The following is a 19,551-nucleotide window of genomic DNA, read 5'->3' as shown; positions in this document are numbered from 1 at the left end:
GAAGCACATTTCTGGTGTCCCCCACCATGATTTTGCTGAAATATTGCTAAAAGTGGAGTAAAGCCATACTCACTCATTCACTCTAGTGAGCGGTAATAGCAACTGGTAAACAACAAAACTTAGCATGGAATGCAGTTCACAAATGGGGCACTCATGGCCTGTTCTTTGCCTGATATATATTGTAGGTTGCCATGAGTTTGCAACAAGTTCACCAAGCACCGACTCTGTTTCAGTTTCCTTGTTTATCGTGTGTTCTAGGTTGTGTTTTGTCAAGCTGAAGCTCCTTCTACTGGCAATAGAAGTCCGGCAGGAGGATACAAGGGAGAGCACTCTTGCTATTAATCCCGGACCTAAGGTGAAGATAGAGAATGCCACGCAGGGATTCTTCATAGCCGAGTCTGCGGAGGAGGTCAAAAGGTGGGTCACTCCTGGGCAATGATGTATCACGGGGTGATGTATTGCTACAACATGATACATGGGTATGTAAGGAAGGCGTGTTAAATTTGATGAAAATGAGTTTTAAGTACTATTTTCTGATGGTATGGTCAAGCAATCACAACTCTCAGGATCTATCTAGAACTGCTCAGAGGCTGATATTTGGCCCCAAGTCTGAATGATTTGTCAGTAAAAATTACCAAATTTTGCAGAGGTGAGTTACATTTCATTGACAACAAGACCAATAAATAAGAGGCTTTAATGTTCAGTTTTGCATTTTGCAGCGAATGATATATTAAAATATCCTTGAATTTAAGAAAATATAGACTTTTATGAAGCCTCATATATTGTGTCCATCAAGAAAATTTATTATAAAGTGCTTTTTTAAAGTTACTGATTATGTCACAGATTAACCTAATACAAGGGCCAGGTATTGCATTGTATTTACTGGTTAAATTCACCCCTTCCCAAATCCTATTGTTTACCATGTATTACCTGAATCTTGTCAATCACATTAGTGTCAAAAGGGACAGAAAATTCAATGATGTAAATGACAAATCCAGGTTTGTTGGCCTGGATGGGTCTGAGGCTGTGTACAGGCCTATTCCAAAGGATTTTGTGTTTATCATTTTCCATGACGCACTCCACATGTGTTCAATACTTAACAAGAGTTATGCCATGTATATTTAATGTGTGTGTTTGTTTCAGAGCATTTTATTATTGTAAAACCTGCCACAGCGACGTTAACGATGTCCGTGCTATTAAGAAGTGTCGCTGTCGTCCTTGTAAGTAGAAAGGGGTTTAAGTAGAAACAGTTATCCTTCAGACAGTTACAATGAATTAGGAAACTCTTGCTTACAGTGTCTGTCCTAGGCTATTAAGAGGTTAATCATTCAAACTTTTATCGGATAAGTGATTTTAACAAATGTTCTCAGGAACTGAAAATTGAAATGCAAACACTTTCAGAAACAATGAAAAGATGCCTAGGGATTAGGGCAGTTTTTGGCCCACAGTATCTGCATAATTTAAGAAATCTTCAAACAGATGGATAGCAAAAGATCTAACTGAACTTCTAACATTGACTAAGTCTTCATAGTTTACTACTGTGTATTTTGAAAAGACTTCTTTGAGAAGTGTTTCTTTATAATCTTTGGATGAGAAATTGTGTTTTTCAGTTACAGTGGCAAGTGCACAGGCTGTATTTAAAAATGTATAATATATGTGTAATGTTAACTGGGGCAGTGTATGTAATATTGCACCATGTTAACAATGGATATATATGTAATATTATACCATGTTAACAGTGGCAATATATGTAATAATGCACCATGTTGACAGTGGCAATAGATGTAATGTTAAACATGTTAACAGTGGCAATAGATGTAATATTGCAACATGTTAACAGTGGCAATATATGTAATATACCATGTTAATAGTGGCAATATATGTAATATTGCAACATGTTAACAGTGGCAATATATATAATATTGCACCATGTTAACAGTGGTAATATATGTTATATACCATGTTAACAGTGGCAATTTTTGGCGCCATCTTACCAGTGGCAAATATACATAATATTAACAGTGGCGACTGGTGTAACCTTTGTTTAGAAATTTTACTTTTTTTAAATGGTATGTTAAATTCACGTCGCACATATCATTCCATCTTTATGTTTACAGTGGCAAGAGAGTGTTCATTTATATTACAACTTTATATTACATGTTGACTACATATCTACAAACTATATGTTACAAGTGGCAAGAGATTATACATAATTTTTACTGATTTGATAATTAATTCGCAAGAAATTGTAAATATCATCACATCTTTATGTTCATAATCATAAATATTTCGATTCTAAATCTTTCTCATCTTTATGTTAAAAGTGGCAAGAAATTGTCAATATTTCACATCTTTATGTTAAAAGTGGCAAGAAATTGTCAATATTTCACATCTTTATGTTAAAAGTGGCAATGTTCAAGAAGGGAGCAGCAGCAGTTCTAGGTAGTACTTCACAGCGTCTTCTTGCACCTGTGTTTCTGCGTGGTTCCCTCAATACTGCTCGTGTGCTCGCTCAATGCTCGCTCAACGCTCGCTCAACTGCTCACCCCAAGCAGATGATAACTCACTGTGTGCCGCCCATTCATGTTCTGTTCTGTGATTTGTCACTATTCTCTCATCACTGTCATCAGATAGTTGTCACTTGAATCAAGAAATCAGCTTTCTAAAAACACATCTCATGTAATCATCACGACTAACGCATCTACCCATCACATTTTGCGATATTGTGATACTAAGAGCTCCATGCAAGAAGTGCTTGGTGTATGCAATAAGTGCTTCATGTAAGCAATGAGTGCTTGTATAGGTAGTAAGTGCTTAGTGTAATCAAAACTTACCCATGATATAACACTGGGCAATGACTGTGTATAGTGTGTTGTGTAGTGCTAGTTGCTCGGACGAACAAGTCGACCAGTGTTGGAGAAGAACCCTGCATGAACTTGGCCTTACCATGTATTGCTGTCGGTGTCCCGAAGGTCATCTGTCTCGAGTGTTGTTGTCGCGGACTGGATTGTTGTCAGTGTTGGATGGAATAATTATTGTTGGTTGAATAACATGTTTCAGGCTATGATATAACATTAATGTTAAAGTGTCTATGTTCAAGAAGGGATCAGGTTCAATGTGTCTGTCTGCAAGTGAGATGTCAAAAGTCAAACCAGTATTATTTAAATATTTTCAGATGGGCTCTTGAGATTTGACCATGAGATTAGTAATTTAATGTTCTGTTTGAAGGCATGTTAAGTTTGTTTATCCATGGAAATATGTTTTCATGCGTGCAGCCATGCAAGAGTTGGGTAATATGAATGTTTATAGTGTCTGTGTGTAGGAGTAAGCATGCATAGTTTGTGGTAGAGAAATATAGGCACATGTTTTTAGTTTGGAATCAGCGTAGACAGTTTTAGCGCAAGAAAAGGCTTACACACTTAGTTCAAACAGATACAGATTAGTATTATGACTGATATTGTTCTAGGAGGAAGTATCAGGTGTTCTGTACGTATCGGTTATAAATGTGTACAGTAGAGGTGGAGAGAAATCTAATGTATGCATACTTTGGGATGTAGACTGGTATATTGTCATTGTAGATTCACTTTCTGCAATCACGAGGAAGAAATATTCAGCAAAGAGTTTTAAGCATGGTCTGTTATTGGAACAAGCAACATAGAGTTCAGTGAAATGATAGCGTTGGAAGAATTGCGGTATAACAGTTATTAAAAAGAAACAGTGTGTCAGTAAGATGATAATGCTTGAAGCATAAGGGTATAACAGTTATTGGAAAATGCAACATAGAGTTCAGTAAAATAATAGCATTTGAAGAATTGCGGTATAACAGTTATTAAAAAGCAACAGAGTGTCAGTGTAATGATAATGCTTGAAGCATTAGGGTATAACAGTTATTGGAAAAAGCAACATAGAGTTCAGTAAAATAATAGCATTTGAAGAATAGGGGTTTGGTCATTTTGGGAACAAGCACGATTTGTTGTATGGTTGGAACAAGGCATATTTTAATTATATTGGACTGGGATCAGAAAGTCAAGATAATAACATGCTATGGCAATTATTGGAATAAGCATGAGAGCATCAGTACTGTGGTACAATATCAAAAAGATCCGAATACAGAAAAACGAACAATGGATTTAGGACAATTATGATTATGGAAATGGTTTTGTCATTTTTATTGATCAATGTGATTGCTTAATTAACCTTTGTGTGGTGATAAAATAGACATTATCACAAATACCAATCAGTTTGGTAATTCTGGTTGTAGTGTTACACATAAATATACACATAAAAATGAAAAATATATTAGGTGTAGGATAGACTTACTTATATAGTTGCTGAAATTGCGCATAGGGTATGGGAGAAATATGTTAGTCATCTTTTTTTATAGGAATCATAACAAGAAGCATTGTCAGGTGTCAGAATGAGTGGGATTTTGACCACCATTTAGTGTGCTACTGTTCACAGATGGCGCCACAATTACTGCAAGATGAATGCCCGACTTAGGAAAGTCATTTTCCAGTTATTTGGTGATAATGGTTTCATGGTTGAATTCTTAATGTCAGGACAAACTGGAATTATTCCATGACCATATTTTCCATCAAGAGAACAGAATGTTGTCCAAATGTTGGCATTAGCGAATTTCATAGGTGCACAATCTCAGTCAGCAACTTTCACCTCTAGTAGAAGAACCAAGTCTAGTAACATTCTGTTTGGTCTCGTAGGGTCAGCTAATATTCACCCATATAATTATTTGAAAATCTACGTAAATGATTTTGAGAGCTAAGTTTGTGCTGGTTGTCTTAAAGAGTTTGGCCAAGACTGCAATCTGCACTGTTTTGCAGGTTTGACACAGGCTCTAAATCAAGGACAACTTGGGTTTTTTCCCAGATCAGTTATTCTAAACCACTAGCCTGAGCTGTGACTAGCCTGAAATGAGCTGTGGACTATTCCTGAATGGTGACTATTCTTGGTGTGATTCTACAGCAGCTCCATGTGTGTATTTCAGTTGACGAGTCGCCTACAATGTCCTTGGACTATGATACCAGTGAATGGGATCTCTTATGTATGATTTGTTCAGTTTGCTAAAGTTCCTGGTATATGTTGCTACCTTTTTCATTGGGAAGGGTTTTGTGTCATTGACACTTGGGTCAAAACTTGTTTGATCACTAACTTAAGGTTGTGGTACAGAATGCATGTTAACCTGAACAAGTCTCTACCAATACACTGTCCAAAACTTTCTTCTCTCTGTTTCATTGACGATGTGTGTGTTCAAAGGCTCTTTTACTCAAGACATTCCTTTGTCACCATTTTTCACAACTTTTTGCCATTATGCAAATTCATTATGAATTACCTTTTTGACCAGGAATTCTGTTTACTTATAAATAATATTTATATATTTTTATATATATATTTTGTATAAATAATATTATCAGTTTTAATGAGGATTACCTTTTGAATCTGATTGTGGGTCTTTCTGTTTGGTATTATTCAAACTGATTTCTTGCTCTTGCTCAAAATGTGCTCAGTCTCTGGATGTAAATAAATGAAGTTGTGCTTGGATGTTTATGACGATATGAGTGTATGAGTATTACTCATTGCATGAGAATGCATGAATCTTTGCATGCCACTGCGCATTGCAGTCTCACCTTTTAACAATGCACCAAGGAATGTAAACTGCTCTAATAATATTTCAACAGATTGAAGACACTTCAGTGACTCATGCTAAGCATTGTCTCTCTATAGTTTCATTTGTTGTTACTGTTTTCAAACCAACAAGCACCCCTTTATAAGCTCTTTGCCATCACTTCAGTGTTGTGGGAATAATTTGGTGAGAACTATTTCACTCTAAAGGATGTCTGCTGGTTTTATACAAGGTAATAAATAACCTTTTAATGTGATTTAGATTAACTGTCCAACTGGGAATATGTTTGCCACATATTGATAAAATGTAAGAAAACATTCTACTTTATATGCCACAGTGTAGGTTATCTTTGATCAGTTGGACAAAACATGCACATGTAGGTATGTCTAACAACTCCTCACATGGAGTGTCATTTCATTGATGTCTTTGACCGCCTCCTTGGTCTAGTGGTAGAGCGTCTGCCTGGAGAGTCTTGGGTTCAAACCCTGGCTGCATCAATAGACGTAAAACAGTGGTACTTGTTGATACCCTGCAATAATCGTTAAACCCTGTTTCACCTCAACATTGATGTCTTCATACAGTCCTTTGGATTGTCTGGTCCAGACATGGCTGAAATAATGCCAATGCGATGTTAAATTTTACCTCACTCACTCTGGTCTAGGCTTGATTATTTATAGACTGTATCATATAGCTGGAATATTGCTGAGTATGGCACTAAACAACACGTAAATCATACAGTCCTATGGCATCACAAAACAAGGTTACAATGTTGCAAATCTACTTGCATTCACTTTTTCACTTTCTGTAAGCAGGACACAATCTGTCATAAAATTGCAACTAAGTCAGTTTTTAATTATGATGATAATTATAACTCTGTATCTAAGATTCACAGCTGCACTGCTTCATATAGGTAGACTGACTTAAGATAATGTTCTGGGCCCACTTGCGCAAAGCGATCTTAGCGCTAAGACTATCGTAAGCCTATGTTAAAGTATGGGCGTTACAATCACCTTAGCGCTAAGATCACTTGGTACAATGGCACCCTGGACATCAGACAACAGACAGCAGACATCCTTCATATAGTAAGTTTTTAGGAGCCCCTCAACCCCTAACACACCTATCATAGTAGACGTATCTCAGATCATTCCATTCAGTGTAATAATAGCAAAGGCTGTGGTAAAAATACCTACAACATAACAAAACCACTTTAAACTTGATTGTGCACAATCGGTTCATTTTTCTGAAAGGTAAGTGGTGTTGAGAAGATGTTAGGCCTGACAAGACTAAATTAATTTATCTCTCATCATTATCAATTTTCTCAACATACTCAAATTTCTTTTCACTTGCTGTCCATGGTGCTTTTTGTGTTGAATATGGTAATATTTATTTTAACAGGATGGACTCATTAGTAGTAACATAGATTATTTAATGAAAATGTTTTTATGAAATATTATGAAAAATTATTTTATTATAAACTAAAGATTAGGCAAGCATTGTAATTATGTATAGAAATTAACAACTAGCATGGTCATAGTTGCAACTGTTTATGTTTTCAGTAGTACACATCTTCTCCTGTCACTGCTCATTCTGCATGCCTGTATATATCCAATATATTATGCACTTTCTCATATTTTCATGAAGTTTGTATATGTAAATTCAGATTTATTAGTTTATTAGATTCTCAACACCTTTCTCCTCTGTTGAGATTTTGAATATCAGTTGATGGCTTTAAATATCTGTGTTCATAAATACACACACATGTTTTGCAATCATTTTTAAAAAATATTTCTTACATTCCATTTTATATTGTTCTAAATGATGATCTGTGTAAATTCCATCATTTGTGTCTGTAATATCATTCTTTATAGTATTTTATTTTATTTTTTTCAAATGTTTATGCGTTTCTCTGAATTTTTTTTCAAATGTACATTTTAGATTGAATGAATTGTAGTAGACACATGAGACACATTAACACAATATAAGGGAGAGGAATGTGTGTGGAAAACAGAATTTGGTGCTTTATTTGAGATCATTAAAATTAGACATAGTTTGTTCCACTAATATCACACTTACCTGTCATGTCCATGGAGCAATCGTGGCCCAGTTGTCAGGCACCACAATTCACTGTGTAGAGTTGCATCCCTTTGTCACATAAAGGTGAAACACTGTGATATTGCTGAAATAATGTCTAAAGCGATGTAAACCCAACTCACTCACCCGCCCACCCACTCACTCACTCACTCACTCACTCACTCTGGAACCAAATCTCATTAAAGTCAGTTCTGTTACTCCGTTATATTACCTCTATGCATGGAGATCTGACAAACACCCCATTACAGGTTGCGTCAGATGAACCCTGATCAGATATTTGCATCCCCCGTTTCTTAAAACACTGATGACTTGAATTATATCTGATTGGCACATTGTGAATTAACAAGTTTTGGGTCCACATTATCAAAGTGAACTTCTTGAAGTGACAAACCTCCCTCACTCACAGTGTAGATCTATCATGCTATATAATATCTTTAAGCCAAGAAGCACGACTCACAACAAGACCCTGTGGTTAGCCTGGGGCAGCAAAGGTCTTATTGCTGTGATAGAGCCGGAATATTTCTGACTGTGGCGTAAAACGATATTTACTCACTTCCCTGTGCATGCTGTGCATGCTGTGCATGCTGTGCATGACTATGTAGGCATGTAGACCGTCACTGTAGTATAGCTCTTTTTCTTGCAGAATCTGCTTTCTGCTACGTATGCCATGGCCTTATGTTTTTTTTAGTTGGTTAAAAAGATTAACTAACTAAAATTAAAAATAAAAAAATTACTTTTGACAATTTTGGGGGGCCAAGTGTTTTACATTTAGGTGCAATGGAAAAAACCCATTAGATTTCATCACCAATGTTTGTAAGAAATGGTGAGTTATGCATATAAAAATCATTACCCCCCCAAAAAAACAATCAAATATCGTGATTGTGTGACCTACGGTTTCACTTTTTCATTATAATTTGATTAGTAAGGTGAATTTTTTTTCAACCACCAACATTGAATTTGAGACCAAATCTTTTGTGAACCAACTAATAAAACAAAAGGCCCTGGCATGAAACTAATGAGAACAAAATGCATGGAGAACAGTTGTTGTCATCAAAAGTGTGAAATATCTTGGCATGCAATGTGAAGGAAAGACTTGAGAGTTTTCTTTCTTGGATCAAGTGATTTATGAAAGTTTATGGCATCAAAATGAGACATGTCACTTTTGTACTCTTCCACGGCATGAATTACAGTTTTCAGGGACTAACGATTGGATTCAGCTGTATTCTCTGTGTGATTTTCATCAATTCTTGATCCATGAAAAGATAGGTTTGCAGTGCATGGATTAACTATTCCAGATGTCCTCATGCTTCCAGGGCCAGCCTAGGGACATGGAAACCTAACAATTCTCCCCCAGTTTTCTGTCTGTTTTCTATTAAACTTAACATTTTCCATTGTTCCCTGTGTTGAGGAGGGTTAATCTTCTACTAATGGTTTGCTCTGTTTTCATCCAGCCTTACAACGAACTGAACCCGCAAACCCGGATGGTAATGCTACACTTGTTTGTAATAATGTGCAAGATCTGTCAACATGTCGACGTAGTCCTCAGAATGTCAGAAGTATGTTACTAAAATGGCTGTGCAATATGTTACTACATGCATTGTGAATGCCCACCATTTTGATATCCTTGGGTGTCTGGGATTATTTTAGAAAGAAAATAAACTGTTCCCAAAATTGTTAGAAAACAATTCTTCACTTGTCATGGTGGATGATTGGGAAAACAATGTAATATGGGTAAAAAATATTGTTGTCCGGCTCCCCATTTCAGAGAAAATAGTCTGTTTGAACCCCTGACTGATAAATATTCTGACTCTTGAAAAAGGGCCAGTCCCTAAATGAGGACGGGGGCGGTTGGATAGCCTAGTGGTTAAAGCGTTCACTTGTCATGCCGAAGACCCAGGTTCAATTCCCGACATGGGTACAATGTGTGAAACCCATTTCTCGAGTCCTCCACTGTGATATTGCTGGAATATTGCTAAAAGAGGCTAGACTCACTCACTCTATCACTAAATGAGGACCAAATTGTAACTGACAAAACAGATATGAAATCCTCCCCAGTGAACATGGGTACAGTGATGGTTGATAGCTCATTCTTCTTCAGAGGGAACCTCTTTGGTGTGTCACTGCTGAGCCAATATGCCTGGTGATGTATGTACTCCTATTTGATCCAGATTAGCTTCTGACACTTACAATTCTTCCCCAAACCTCAAAACTTTATTACTCCTCTGACACTTTCCTGGAACTTTCAGACAATAATCAAATATTAACTGAAAAGGCCTTTAGGCATGAATGGTTCTGACTGTTGACACTTCTTTACACAAATTAATTAAATGTAACATACCTATGTCATTGTATTTTTTTCCATAACCATGACGATGAATTTATGCAGCATGTTGTGTGTATTGTAACAAATGTATGTACTCCCCCTCAACTGCTGCGCGGATTGTTTGCCTGACAATGTGGTTTATATCAGCTGGAGAGAATAGTACCAAGAGTGATGTCCCCTTGACAACCTTGCCCCTCCCCCCTCCCCCACCCCCTCCTTTCTCAGCATGAAACCTGAGCTCCCAGAGCCATGTCCTCTCATTTTATAAAATGTTTGCAACAATGTAAGATATGTTAATAATATAGGTAATGTGATTTGTATATCAATAGCCTCTAATATGCATGATCCAAGTATGCACCTTGGGCAAAAGCATTAGAAATACAATGGAACTTCACATATCGTAGCTTAATAATCAACCCTGTCACTGAGCTGTTATGGCCATGATATCTAGTGGGTTTAACTCTTATATTCAGAAGATTAAAAATTATATTAAGGGGAGATAACTCTTATGTTAGGTGGGGATAACTCTTATATTATGTAGAGGTACTTCTTATGTTAGGTAGACATCATAACTTCTGGTATTAGGTGAGATATTGTCAAGTGGCGATAATTATGCATTCAAATCATATACAGTATAATGTAAAGGCAAAGAAAATGTCTCATCCATAAGAAATATTTTATATATTCAGACCTAGACATATTTGTTTTGTTAAGCATCATAGATCCATCTAAAACAAACCATTACACAGTAGGACCCATTTCACAAAGGGATCGTAGTGCTATGACTTTTGGCATTGTGGTTCACTAATGGAAGCAGCCTCACTCTATATCAGCTGAAGACCCGTGAAAATTTCGGGGTGGAATATGTCTTCAGCAACCCATACTTGCTGTAAAAGGCGACTATGCTTGTCGTAAGAGGCCTAGGCGACTAACAGGATCGGCTGGTCAGGCTCGCTGACTTGGTTGATACACGTCATCAGTCCCAGTTGAGTGGATTGATGCTCGTGATATTAATCACTGGATTGTCTGATCCTGACTTGATTATTTACAGACCGCCGTCATATAGCTGGAATATTGCTGAGTTCGGCGTTAAACAACAAACAGACCAACCAAACAACCAATATCAGTAGAGCCTGTCCGTCACACAGGTTGTCACTCTGTTTTTCATAAAATGAGAGGAAAGATGAAGGGTTGAATCAGGATTCTAAAGACTCAGATGAGGAAGAAATTTCCTTTGGAATTATGAAAAATCTTTTGTCATACAGATCTGCTTTGACGGAAAGCTGAAACAACAAGTGGTTTATTAGTTGTTTTACAAAATGACCGAAATGTAAGATATGACATCACAACCATTTTAAAGTGACATTGCTACTGAAACTGTTTTTAGAGTTGACAACCCTGATGAACATACTAGATGATACATCTAAGGTCATGTGATAATACAATCTGCAGACTGCAACACTAGTTCAAACATGACCCCCCACCCCACCCCAAATTCAAACGTGTTTGTTTTGCCTTCATGAACAGGATATATCAAAGTTTTTTTTCATTTGTTCTTTGGCAACCATCACTGAACTTTGGGCCAAACCTGTGAAAACAAACTTATAAAAGCAAAAGAAGTTTTGTGAGTCGCTAACCATGTGATAAGCTTTTATGGTTTATGGTTTATTTCCCCCTTGACCATTGTCAGGATCTAGACCAGCTGTGAGCCATGGGTCAGGTTCACTGACTTGGTTGATGGATGTCATTGTATCCCAATTGCGTGAAACGATGCTCATGATGTCAGTCACTTGATTGTCTGATCCAGACTTGATTATTTACAGACCGCCATCATATAGCTGGAATATTGCTGAGTTCGGCGTTAAACAACAAACAAACATAAACCGGATTGTTGAAATAACTCCAGCAAATATTACCCGAGAATGTAGTTTGTACTTGGTGATGGTACAGATTCAGTTTTTTTGTGACAAATGTTTACCTCATGTCAATAGATGCAGGTATAAGTCTGGATCAGGTGAGAGTGGCAGATGTCTGTGTCATAGCAGATTCATTATGTAGGTTGAGTGGATGAATTATTTGTGACAGTTCACACCAGACTGTATTTAACAATATCAACCATTACTCCAGTTCCAGGAGCAAGGGAGAAGAAGACCCCAGAGAAAACTCCTCAAGTGTGAGTATTTTCAAACTGATTCAAAAGTATTTCCATCGAAACTAGATGCAATAGAGTTCTCAATGTCTTATCAATGACAGCTTTAAGAGAGAAAGGTGAAGTCATACCTGTTTCACACAAAGATATTTGTTGCATTTAAGATAGTAAGTCAGATAAAATTGTCAGATAAATATTTCTTTTACTTACATTTCATGTCTTAAATTTTTAGACAGAGAATTGAGAGTTTCCGAGCTGTAAGGTATATATATTTAAGATGTGACCTAGACTTACATATTGACTTTAGAATGTAGGACACAAAAGGGTCCCATTCCCAAAGTGATCTTAGCGCTAAGACAGTCGTAACTCCCATAATCTAACATGGACTTATGACAATCATAGCGGTAAGATCGCTTTGAGGAACGAGGCACCGGACACAATATTTGAAGGCACATTTTAGCATACCACCATTACTAACTTACACTGAATGGGTCGTTACCATGTTGGGTACTACAGAAACGTACCCCAGGTACTGGTCTGTATGTAGGTATGTACCCTGGATGCCATCAAAATAAAGAAATGTTCCCCAGCTGGACTCTGCAAAGACAATTAACGAGTTCTTTCAATGGGCTGTGAAAACTGTTCCTCTCCAGAGTTTTGGTTTGCAAAACTTGTTGTAAATTCAATCATGGCTGTACATGTTGAAGAATAACATCACTTCCTTTAATATCAGGCATGAGATATTTCCGACTAAAGCCCCCTTGACCTGTTTGATTCTTTTTTGTCATCCTTCAATCACATGCCTGTAGTATGGACGCCAGTCAACATATTTTAACAACAATATAGTTACACTGTATGCTTGACTTACTGTTACAAGTGAAACTGAAACCATCTTTCCACAACTTTAAATGGACACATCCGACCCTTCTTGTTCCTTGCAAAGTGGTCATATTGGGTGTGTTTCTGTATGGTTATTTTGGCCAGGGTACATCTCTGTAGTTGCCCTTCAGGCTTACTAACGGCGCACAAAGATTCTCCAGTACTACGGAACACGGTATACTTAGTCGGATTTGTTTGTCTTGTGGGATGAGGAAGAGTCACAGATGAATGTCATCATCCAGATTCAAGCAGTGATGGGATCAATTTCTTAAAATCAGATCTTAGTTCTCGCTACCGCTAAACAAAGATCTGAGGAGATCCCATTACGGGTCACATCAGACCAACCATGCGCGAACTTTGACTGACCAATGGATTGACCAATCAGAATGGAGCTTTCTTTTACGCACCAATTTCAAATTGGCGACTACGCTTCGAAACATATTTTAACAAATTCTCGATGACAAATTTGAAACCTGAACAAAAGAACATTCTGGAATGGCTAATAGATGATCTAGATTGTATTGATTCAGTCATTAAACCCGTAACTATCGTTCAGAATACCCTGTGTTATGTATTTCGAGGTAGAAATCACATTCCGACTGTCACTTTCATAATCTGGTAAGCGATGCTCTGATTAGTGGGATTAGTCTAATTATCTTCAGATCTTTGTTCAGCAGTAGCGAGAACTAAGGTCTGATTTTAATGAGATTGTGATGCGAAACATGGCATGTCCACTGATTCCTACTGTCAAGAGAGATGAATGTTTTTTTGTATTATATTTTGAATTAAGGGTTGTAGTGCTAAATAATTTTGCCTTCATATACACTTCAGGATGCAGCAAATACAAACTGACAGACATGTTACTAATAGATGAAAAGTAAACACCAACAGCATTGATATGTTTATTGATACATGTATATGTGAATTACTGTCCTGAATTTACTTCGGTACTGTTTACTTCTGATCCAATATTACTGTTACTTCTGACACAAGACACTGAAAGTTCTATCTGTCTTCCTTTTGACATTGGGGGCACTGATGGCCCAGTCGTCTAAGGCGCCGCGATTCGCTGTGCAGAGTTGCGTCCCTTAGGCACGCCAGAAACCTATGATTTTGGGTTCGAATCCCGGTTCGCCCAGATTATGTTTCTAGGTTTGTCAGCACCATACCCGTGCTCGTGGGTTTCACCGAAGTAGTAAACGTCTGAGACCTGCACCAATTCGGGCTTTCCTCCCACGTTAAGCTGACACGCCGTGATATGACTGGAATACTGTTAAAAGCGGCGTTAAACCAGACTCACTCACTCACTCCTTTTGACATTGTTGACATTGTTGACATTGCTGACAATATTACTGTTACTTCTGACCCAAGACACTGAAACTTCTATCTCTCTTGCTTTTTTTCAAATGCTTTCATCCATCAATTCTTACTTTTTTCTTCATACACTCTGTTTCTTTCTATCATTCCTGCATACTAGAAACCATGACTTGAATAATTCTTGAAAATATGGACTTTAATATAAATTACCATCAATGTTAGAGATGGTGCAAGGGTGGCTTATGTGTCTGAGGCACCACAATTCTCTGTGTAGAGTTGCATCCCTTAGGTGTGCCAGGAATCTATGATCCTGGGTTCGAACATATGTTCACCCTGACTATGTTTCTTGGTTTGTCAGCACCATACCAGTGATCATGGGTTTCACCAAAGTGGTAAATGTCTGCATCACTTTCTGATTTCCTCCCGCATCAAGCTGACACACCGTGATATAACTGAGATACTGATCAAAGAAGGGTTAAATAAAACAGGCTGACTCATAAAGACAATTTCAATAAATATTCATATACCTATTTTTTCATTCCATGCATTAGGCAGTATATGGATGTCCCAGTCATCCAAGGTACCAAAATTCACTTGTGCAGAGCTGTGTCCCTTAAACATGCCACACACTCTTCATCCATGAATGGAGGTCCTAAAGTAACACTCTTAATCCATGAATGGAGGTCCTAAAGTAACACTCTTCATCCATGAATGGAGGTCCCAAAGTAACACTCTTCATCCTTGAATGGAGGTCCTAAAGAAACACCTTTTCATCCTTGAATGGAGGTCCTAAAGTAACACCTTTTCATCCATGAATGGAGGTCCTAAAGTTATGCTCTTCATCCATGAATGGAGGTCCTAAAGTAACACTCTTCATCCATGAATGGAGGTCCTAAAGTAACACTCTTCATCCATGAATGGAGGTCCTAAAGTAACACTCTTCATCCATGAATGGAGGTCCTAAAGTAACACTCTTCATCCTTGAATGGAGGTCCTAAAGTAACACCTTTTCATCCATGAATGGAGGTCCTAAAGTAACACTCTTCATCCATGAATGGAGGTCCTAAAGTAACACTCTTCATCCTTGAATGGAGGTCCTAAAGTAACACCTTTTCATCCATGAATGGAGGTCCTAAAGTAACACTCTTCATCCATGAATGGAGGTCCTAAAGTAACACCTTTTCATCCATGAATGGAGGTCCTAAAGTAACACCTTTTCATCCATGAATGGAGGTCCTAAAGTAACACCTTTTCATCCATGAATGGAGGTCCTAAAGTAACACCTTTTCATCCATGAATGGAGGTCCTAAGGTAACACTTCATCCATGAATGGAGGTCCTAAAGTAACACTCTTCATCCTTGGATGGAAGTCCTAAGGTAACACTCTTCATCCTTGGATGGAGGTCCTAAAGTAACACTCTTCATCCTTGGATGGAAGTCCTAAGGTAACACTCTTCATCCTTGGATGGAGGTCCTAAAGTAACACTCTTCATCCTTGGATGGAAGTCCTAAGGTAACACTCTTCATCCTTGGATGGAGGTCCTAAAGTACCACTCTTCATCCTTGGATGAAGGTCCTAAAGTAACACTCTTCATCATTGGATGAAGGTCGTAAAGTAACACCTTTTCATCCATGAATGGAGGTCCTAAAGTAACACCTTTTCATCCATGAATGGAGGTCCTAAAGTAACACTCTTCATCCTTGGATGAAGGTCGTAAAGTAACACCTTTTCATCCATGAATGGAGGTCCTAAAGTAACACCTTTTCATCCATGAATGGAGGTCCTAAAGTAACACTCTTCATCCATGAATGGAGGTCCTAAAGTAACCCTCTTCATCCTTGGATGGAGGTCCTAAGGTAACACTCTTCATCCTTGGATGAAGGTCCTAAAGTAACACCTTTTCATCCATGAATGGAGGTCCTAAAGTAACGCCTTTTCATCCATGAATGGAGGTCCTAAAGTAACACTCTTCATCCATGAATGGAGGTCCTAAAGTAACCCTCTTCATCCTTGGATGGAGGTCCTAAGGTAACACTCTTCATCCTTGGATGGAGGTTCTAAGGTCACACTCTTCATCCTTGGATAGAGGTCCTAAAGTAACACTCTTCATCCTTGGATGGAAGTCCTAAGGTAACACTCTTCATCCTTGGATGGAGGTCCTAAAGTAACACTCTTCATCCTTGGATGGAAGTCCTAAGGTAACACTCTTCATCCTTGGATGGAGGTCCTAAGGTAACACTCTTCATCCTTGGATGGAAGTCCTAAGGTAACACTCTTCATCCTTGGATGGAGTCCTAAAGTAACACTCTTCATCCTTGGATGGAGGTCCTAAAGTAACACTCTTCATCCTTGGATGGAAGTCCTAAGGTAACACTCTTCATCTTTGGATTGAGGTCATAAAGTAACATCTCAAAAAAGTAAAAATGGAAGCATTTCCTCCGCATGTTTTGTGAATTGTTAAATTTTCAGTTATCAGACAGGTACTTGTGGTTTCATGAATGTGCCTACTACAAGTAGCTCCCTACTTCATAAGTGAGTTTCTTTCTAGGAATGAGAAACACCATAAAAGGGAACACCGAAACAAACAGTAAGCTGACCCCACCCTCCTTAACCCCTTGTGTGCCGTGCCGTGCCCCCTGAGATGAGTCTCAGGTCATGTTAACTTTGGCTGTGCTAGGCCGTGTCATGTCATGTCATGTTAACCCTCGAAGAGTCGAGACTTGTAGTTATTACTGTCCGTTTTGTAGACTAGATGGATCTGGACTTGTTGGCAGATTGAAGCATGGCGTTACTAAGCCTGCGACTTGTCTTGAGTGAAACTCCTTAAGTCTTAAGCATGGTTAACAACATGAGATGGGTTGTTAGAAAGATATCATTTCAGTATTGACTTCTAATATGCTTTTAGGAAGATAGTATTTCAGTATTGTCTTCCCAGCTCCAGAAAAAAAACAGTAACACAATTGAATTTGGTGACATTTGGCATGGATGTTAATGATGGTTTGGGGAATACATTCTGAAGACTTCTAAGGTGAGATTACTGGCGTGTTTGAAAAACATTTGATACCAGAGTTTAAAATGGACTCTATGTATAGTAATATTGCAGTTATGGTAGAATTTATTGTTGAATGACATGACGACCAATCCCTCCCATCTATTCCCTGACCATTCTGTTTAATGTCATGTGTCTCTGTTCCGATTCCTGGTTCCTCCACTTTTCTACATTATATTTAAAACTGTTTAGTCTGTTTGTGAGGTATATTTTTTTACCTAAATTGTGTCAGAGATGTTTCTTCTAAAGTATATGGTATTTTTGTGTTGTAATTTCAATCTTCAACAATATGCCATATGATATCAGGTAATATGGAAGGTTATTAATGATATTTGTGTAGGTAAGAATAAACTATTATAACATAGCAGAAAATGATAATGAATTCTACCCACCTCCTTATCATCCCCCTCTCCAAGTGACAACTTTCATCCCTAGAGCTGTTTATTTTGTATCCAGATGTTTCAGTTTCTTTCCATAATCGTGAATCCTACCTTTAACTGGACCCCTCCTTTAAATGTGGATTGTATCATTTTACCTTGTAGTTCATATCCTATCCCATACCTTTGACCTATTAGAGGCTTTTAAGATGCTTTAAGTTTCTATTTACTTGTAATGTTAATCTATAATTATCTTAATGTTTCCAATAAATTAGAATGTACATTAAGATATTTGATATTTCCATTTTAATGAGTACATTTATAAGCCTATAGATTGTGTTAATGACGTGTGATTTTTGAGTGATGAAAATGATATGATTAAAATAACTGATTTTAAATTTTAATTGCAACTATGTATGCATATACACAGAGAATTATTTGAGAAAATACTTTTGGTAATTTAATAATTTTGAAAAAAGTAAGGCTTCTTTTTTTTATACTTGGTTTACAGATCCTACAACTAAAAACATTTCTCAATATTCTTTCTTCCTACCAAATCTTAACACAGTTATGAAAAAAATTGGTTTGCTTAAAACAGGGTAAGGGAGGAAACTCTTGACCATTCCAAAAACGTTTCCTTCTTTCCGTTTTTCTTTTTTTTCAACAGATATACTTTTAAGAAATAACTTTTAAAAGAACATGTTTTGATATTGTAAAACATTATTTTCATATTTTTTATTTATTTGGCAAAATATCTGTGAACCAAATAATGAAATAGAGGCCTGAGATGTGATTGCAATACTGCTGACTGCTGAGTAGCTTACACCCCACATCATTGCAGACATGTCTCTCGCAAGGCGGACCTGTACTTGGACGTGCACCATAAACATGGCCACCCTCCCAATATGGTCGATAAGAATCACCCCTCTACTCATAGACAACGTAGCAATTCCCAAAAAAGCCTGAAAGGACACAAACACAGTAAAAGCTACAGGCGAGATTCAGGGGGAAAAGAAAAGCAGTTGTCAGTCCAACAGCAGTCTGCAAATAGGCGCTGTTATATGTAGTTCTGGTATTTCCAGCATTTACAATGTTGACAGCATGTTCCCAACAACTAGTTATATATGTGTGTCGCTCATGACAGCCTCTTGTGCATCAATCATTTGATCATTTGAGTGTGCTACTCCCCGGTCTTGAGACTATCTTAAATATGACAGTTCCAACAAATAATATTTTTGGGGTTCTACAAAGTTTGAATGAACATTTCATCATCATCCATGCATTCCCCATCAGATCCCTTCATTGTTATTTTCTACTTTAACTGACATTAACTGAAAATCTAGCCAATTACGAATATTAAGTAAGATTTCCTCTCATATGTAAAGGTTGTGATTTGAGGTAGTTGGTAGGGAAACACTTTATCATAGACAGTTATCTGGTCATGAAGTTGTTAATATATGGAAACAACTAATTGGTTAGTATACAGTTATCGTACGCCAAGGATTGTGCTGAAGCTGGAATTTTCAATAGGACTGCATGGTATTTCTGGTAAATCAGTAAACTGCAATACGCTTTTTAAGTTTATGTATTGCAATATTTTGTTTGTGTCCCGGTATAATGGGGTAAACAAAATATAACATGTTTCATCATCATTTGTATCGCTTTATCCAAAAGTTACACATTAATTCATTCACGAATCATGATTCCTTTGAAGTTGATTGACAAAA

At 37.4% G+C, this 19,551-nt stretch overlaps 1 protein-coding gene across 18 annotated transcripts in view; it reads left to right on the top strand.

Moving 5' to 3' along the window:
- Window positions 1-19,551, top strand: part of LOC139468031 (calcium-activated potassium channel slowpoke-like) — a 140,944-nt gene that overhangs the window by 103,834 nt on the left and 17,559 nt on the right. For 3 of the 18 annotated variants that reach the window (XM_071249703.1, XM_071249708.1, XM_071249701.1), the window contains 7 exons: window positions 259-417; window positions 1,144-1,220; window positions 5,003-5,059; window positions 9,181-9,213; window positions 12,180-12,225; window positions 16,947-16,985; window positions 18,666-18,818. In XM_071249703.1, coding sequence (XP_071105804.1) covers window positions 259-417; window positions 1,144-1,220; window positions 5,003-5,059; window positions 9,181-9,213; window positions 12,180-12,225; window positions 16,947-16,985; window positions 18,666-18,818 — 564 coding nt within the window. Of the gene's footprint in view, window positions 1-258; window positions 418-1,143; window positions 1,221-2,406; window positions 2,443-3,275; window positions 3,291-5,002; window positions 5,060-9,180; window positions 9,214-12,179; window positions 12,226-16,946; window positions 16,986-18,665; window positions 18,819-19,551 lie in introns of all 18 variants that reach the window. The other 15 variants (XM_071249714.1, XM_071249716.1, XM_071249713.1 and 12 more) reach the window with 10 other exon arrangements.

The sequence above is a fragment of the Haliotis cracherodii genome, unplaced genomic scaffold (genome assembly GCF_022045235.1).
Source record: "Haliotis cracherodii isolate W230 unplaced genomic scaffold, xgHalCrac1.p SCAF_2, whole genome shotgun sequence".
Taxonomy (NCBI): domain Eukaryota; kingdom Metazoa; phylum Mollusca; class Gastropoda; order Lepetellida; family Haliotidae; genus Haliotis; species Haliotis cracherodii.
The sequence above is the reverse complement of the archived record's forward strand: the minus strand, read 5'-3'. Positions and strand labels throughout refer to the sequence as shown.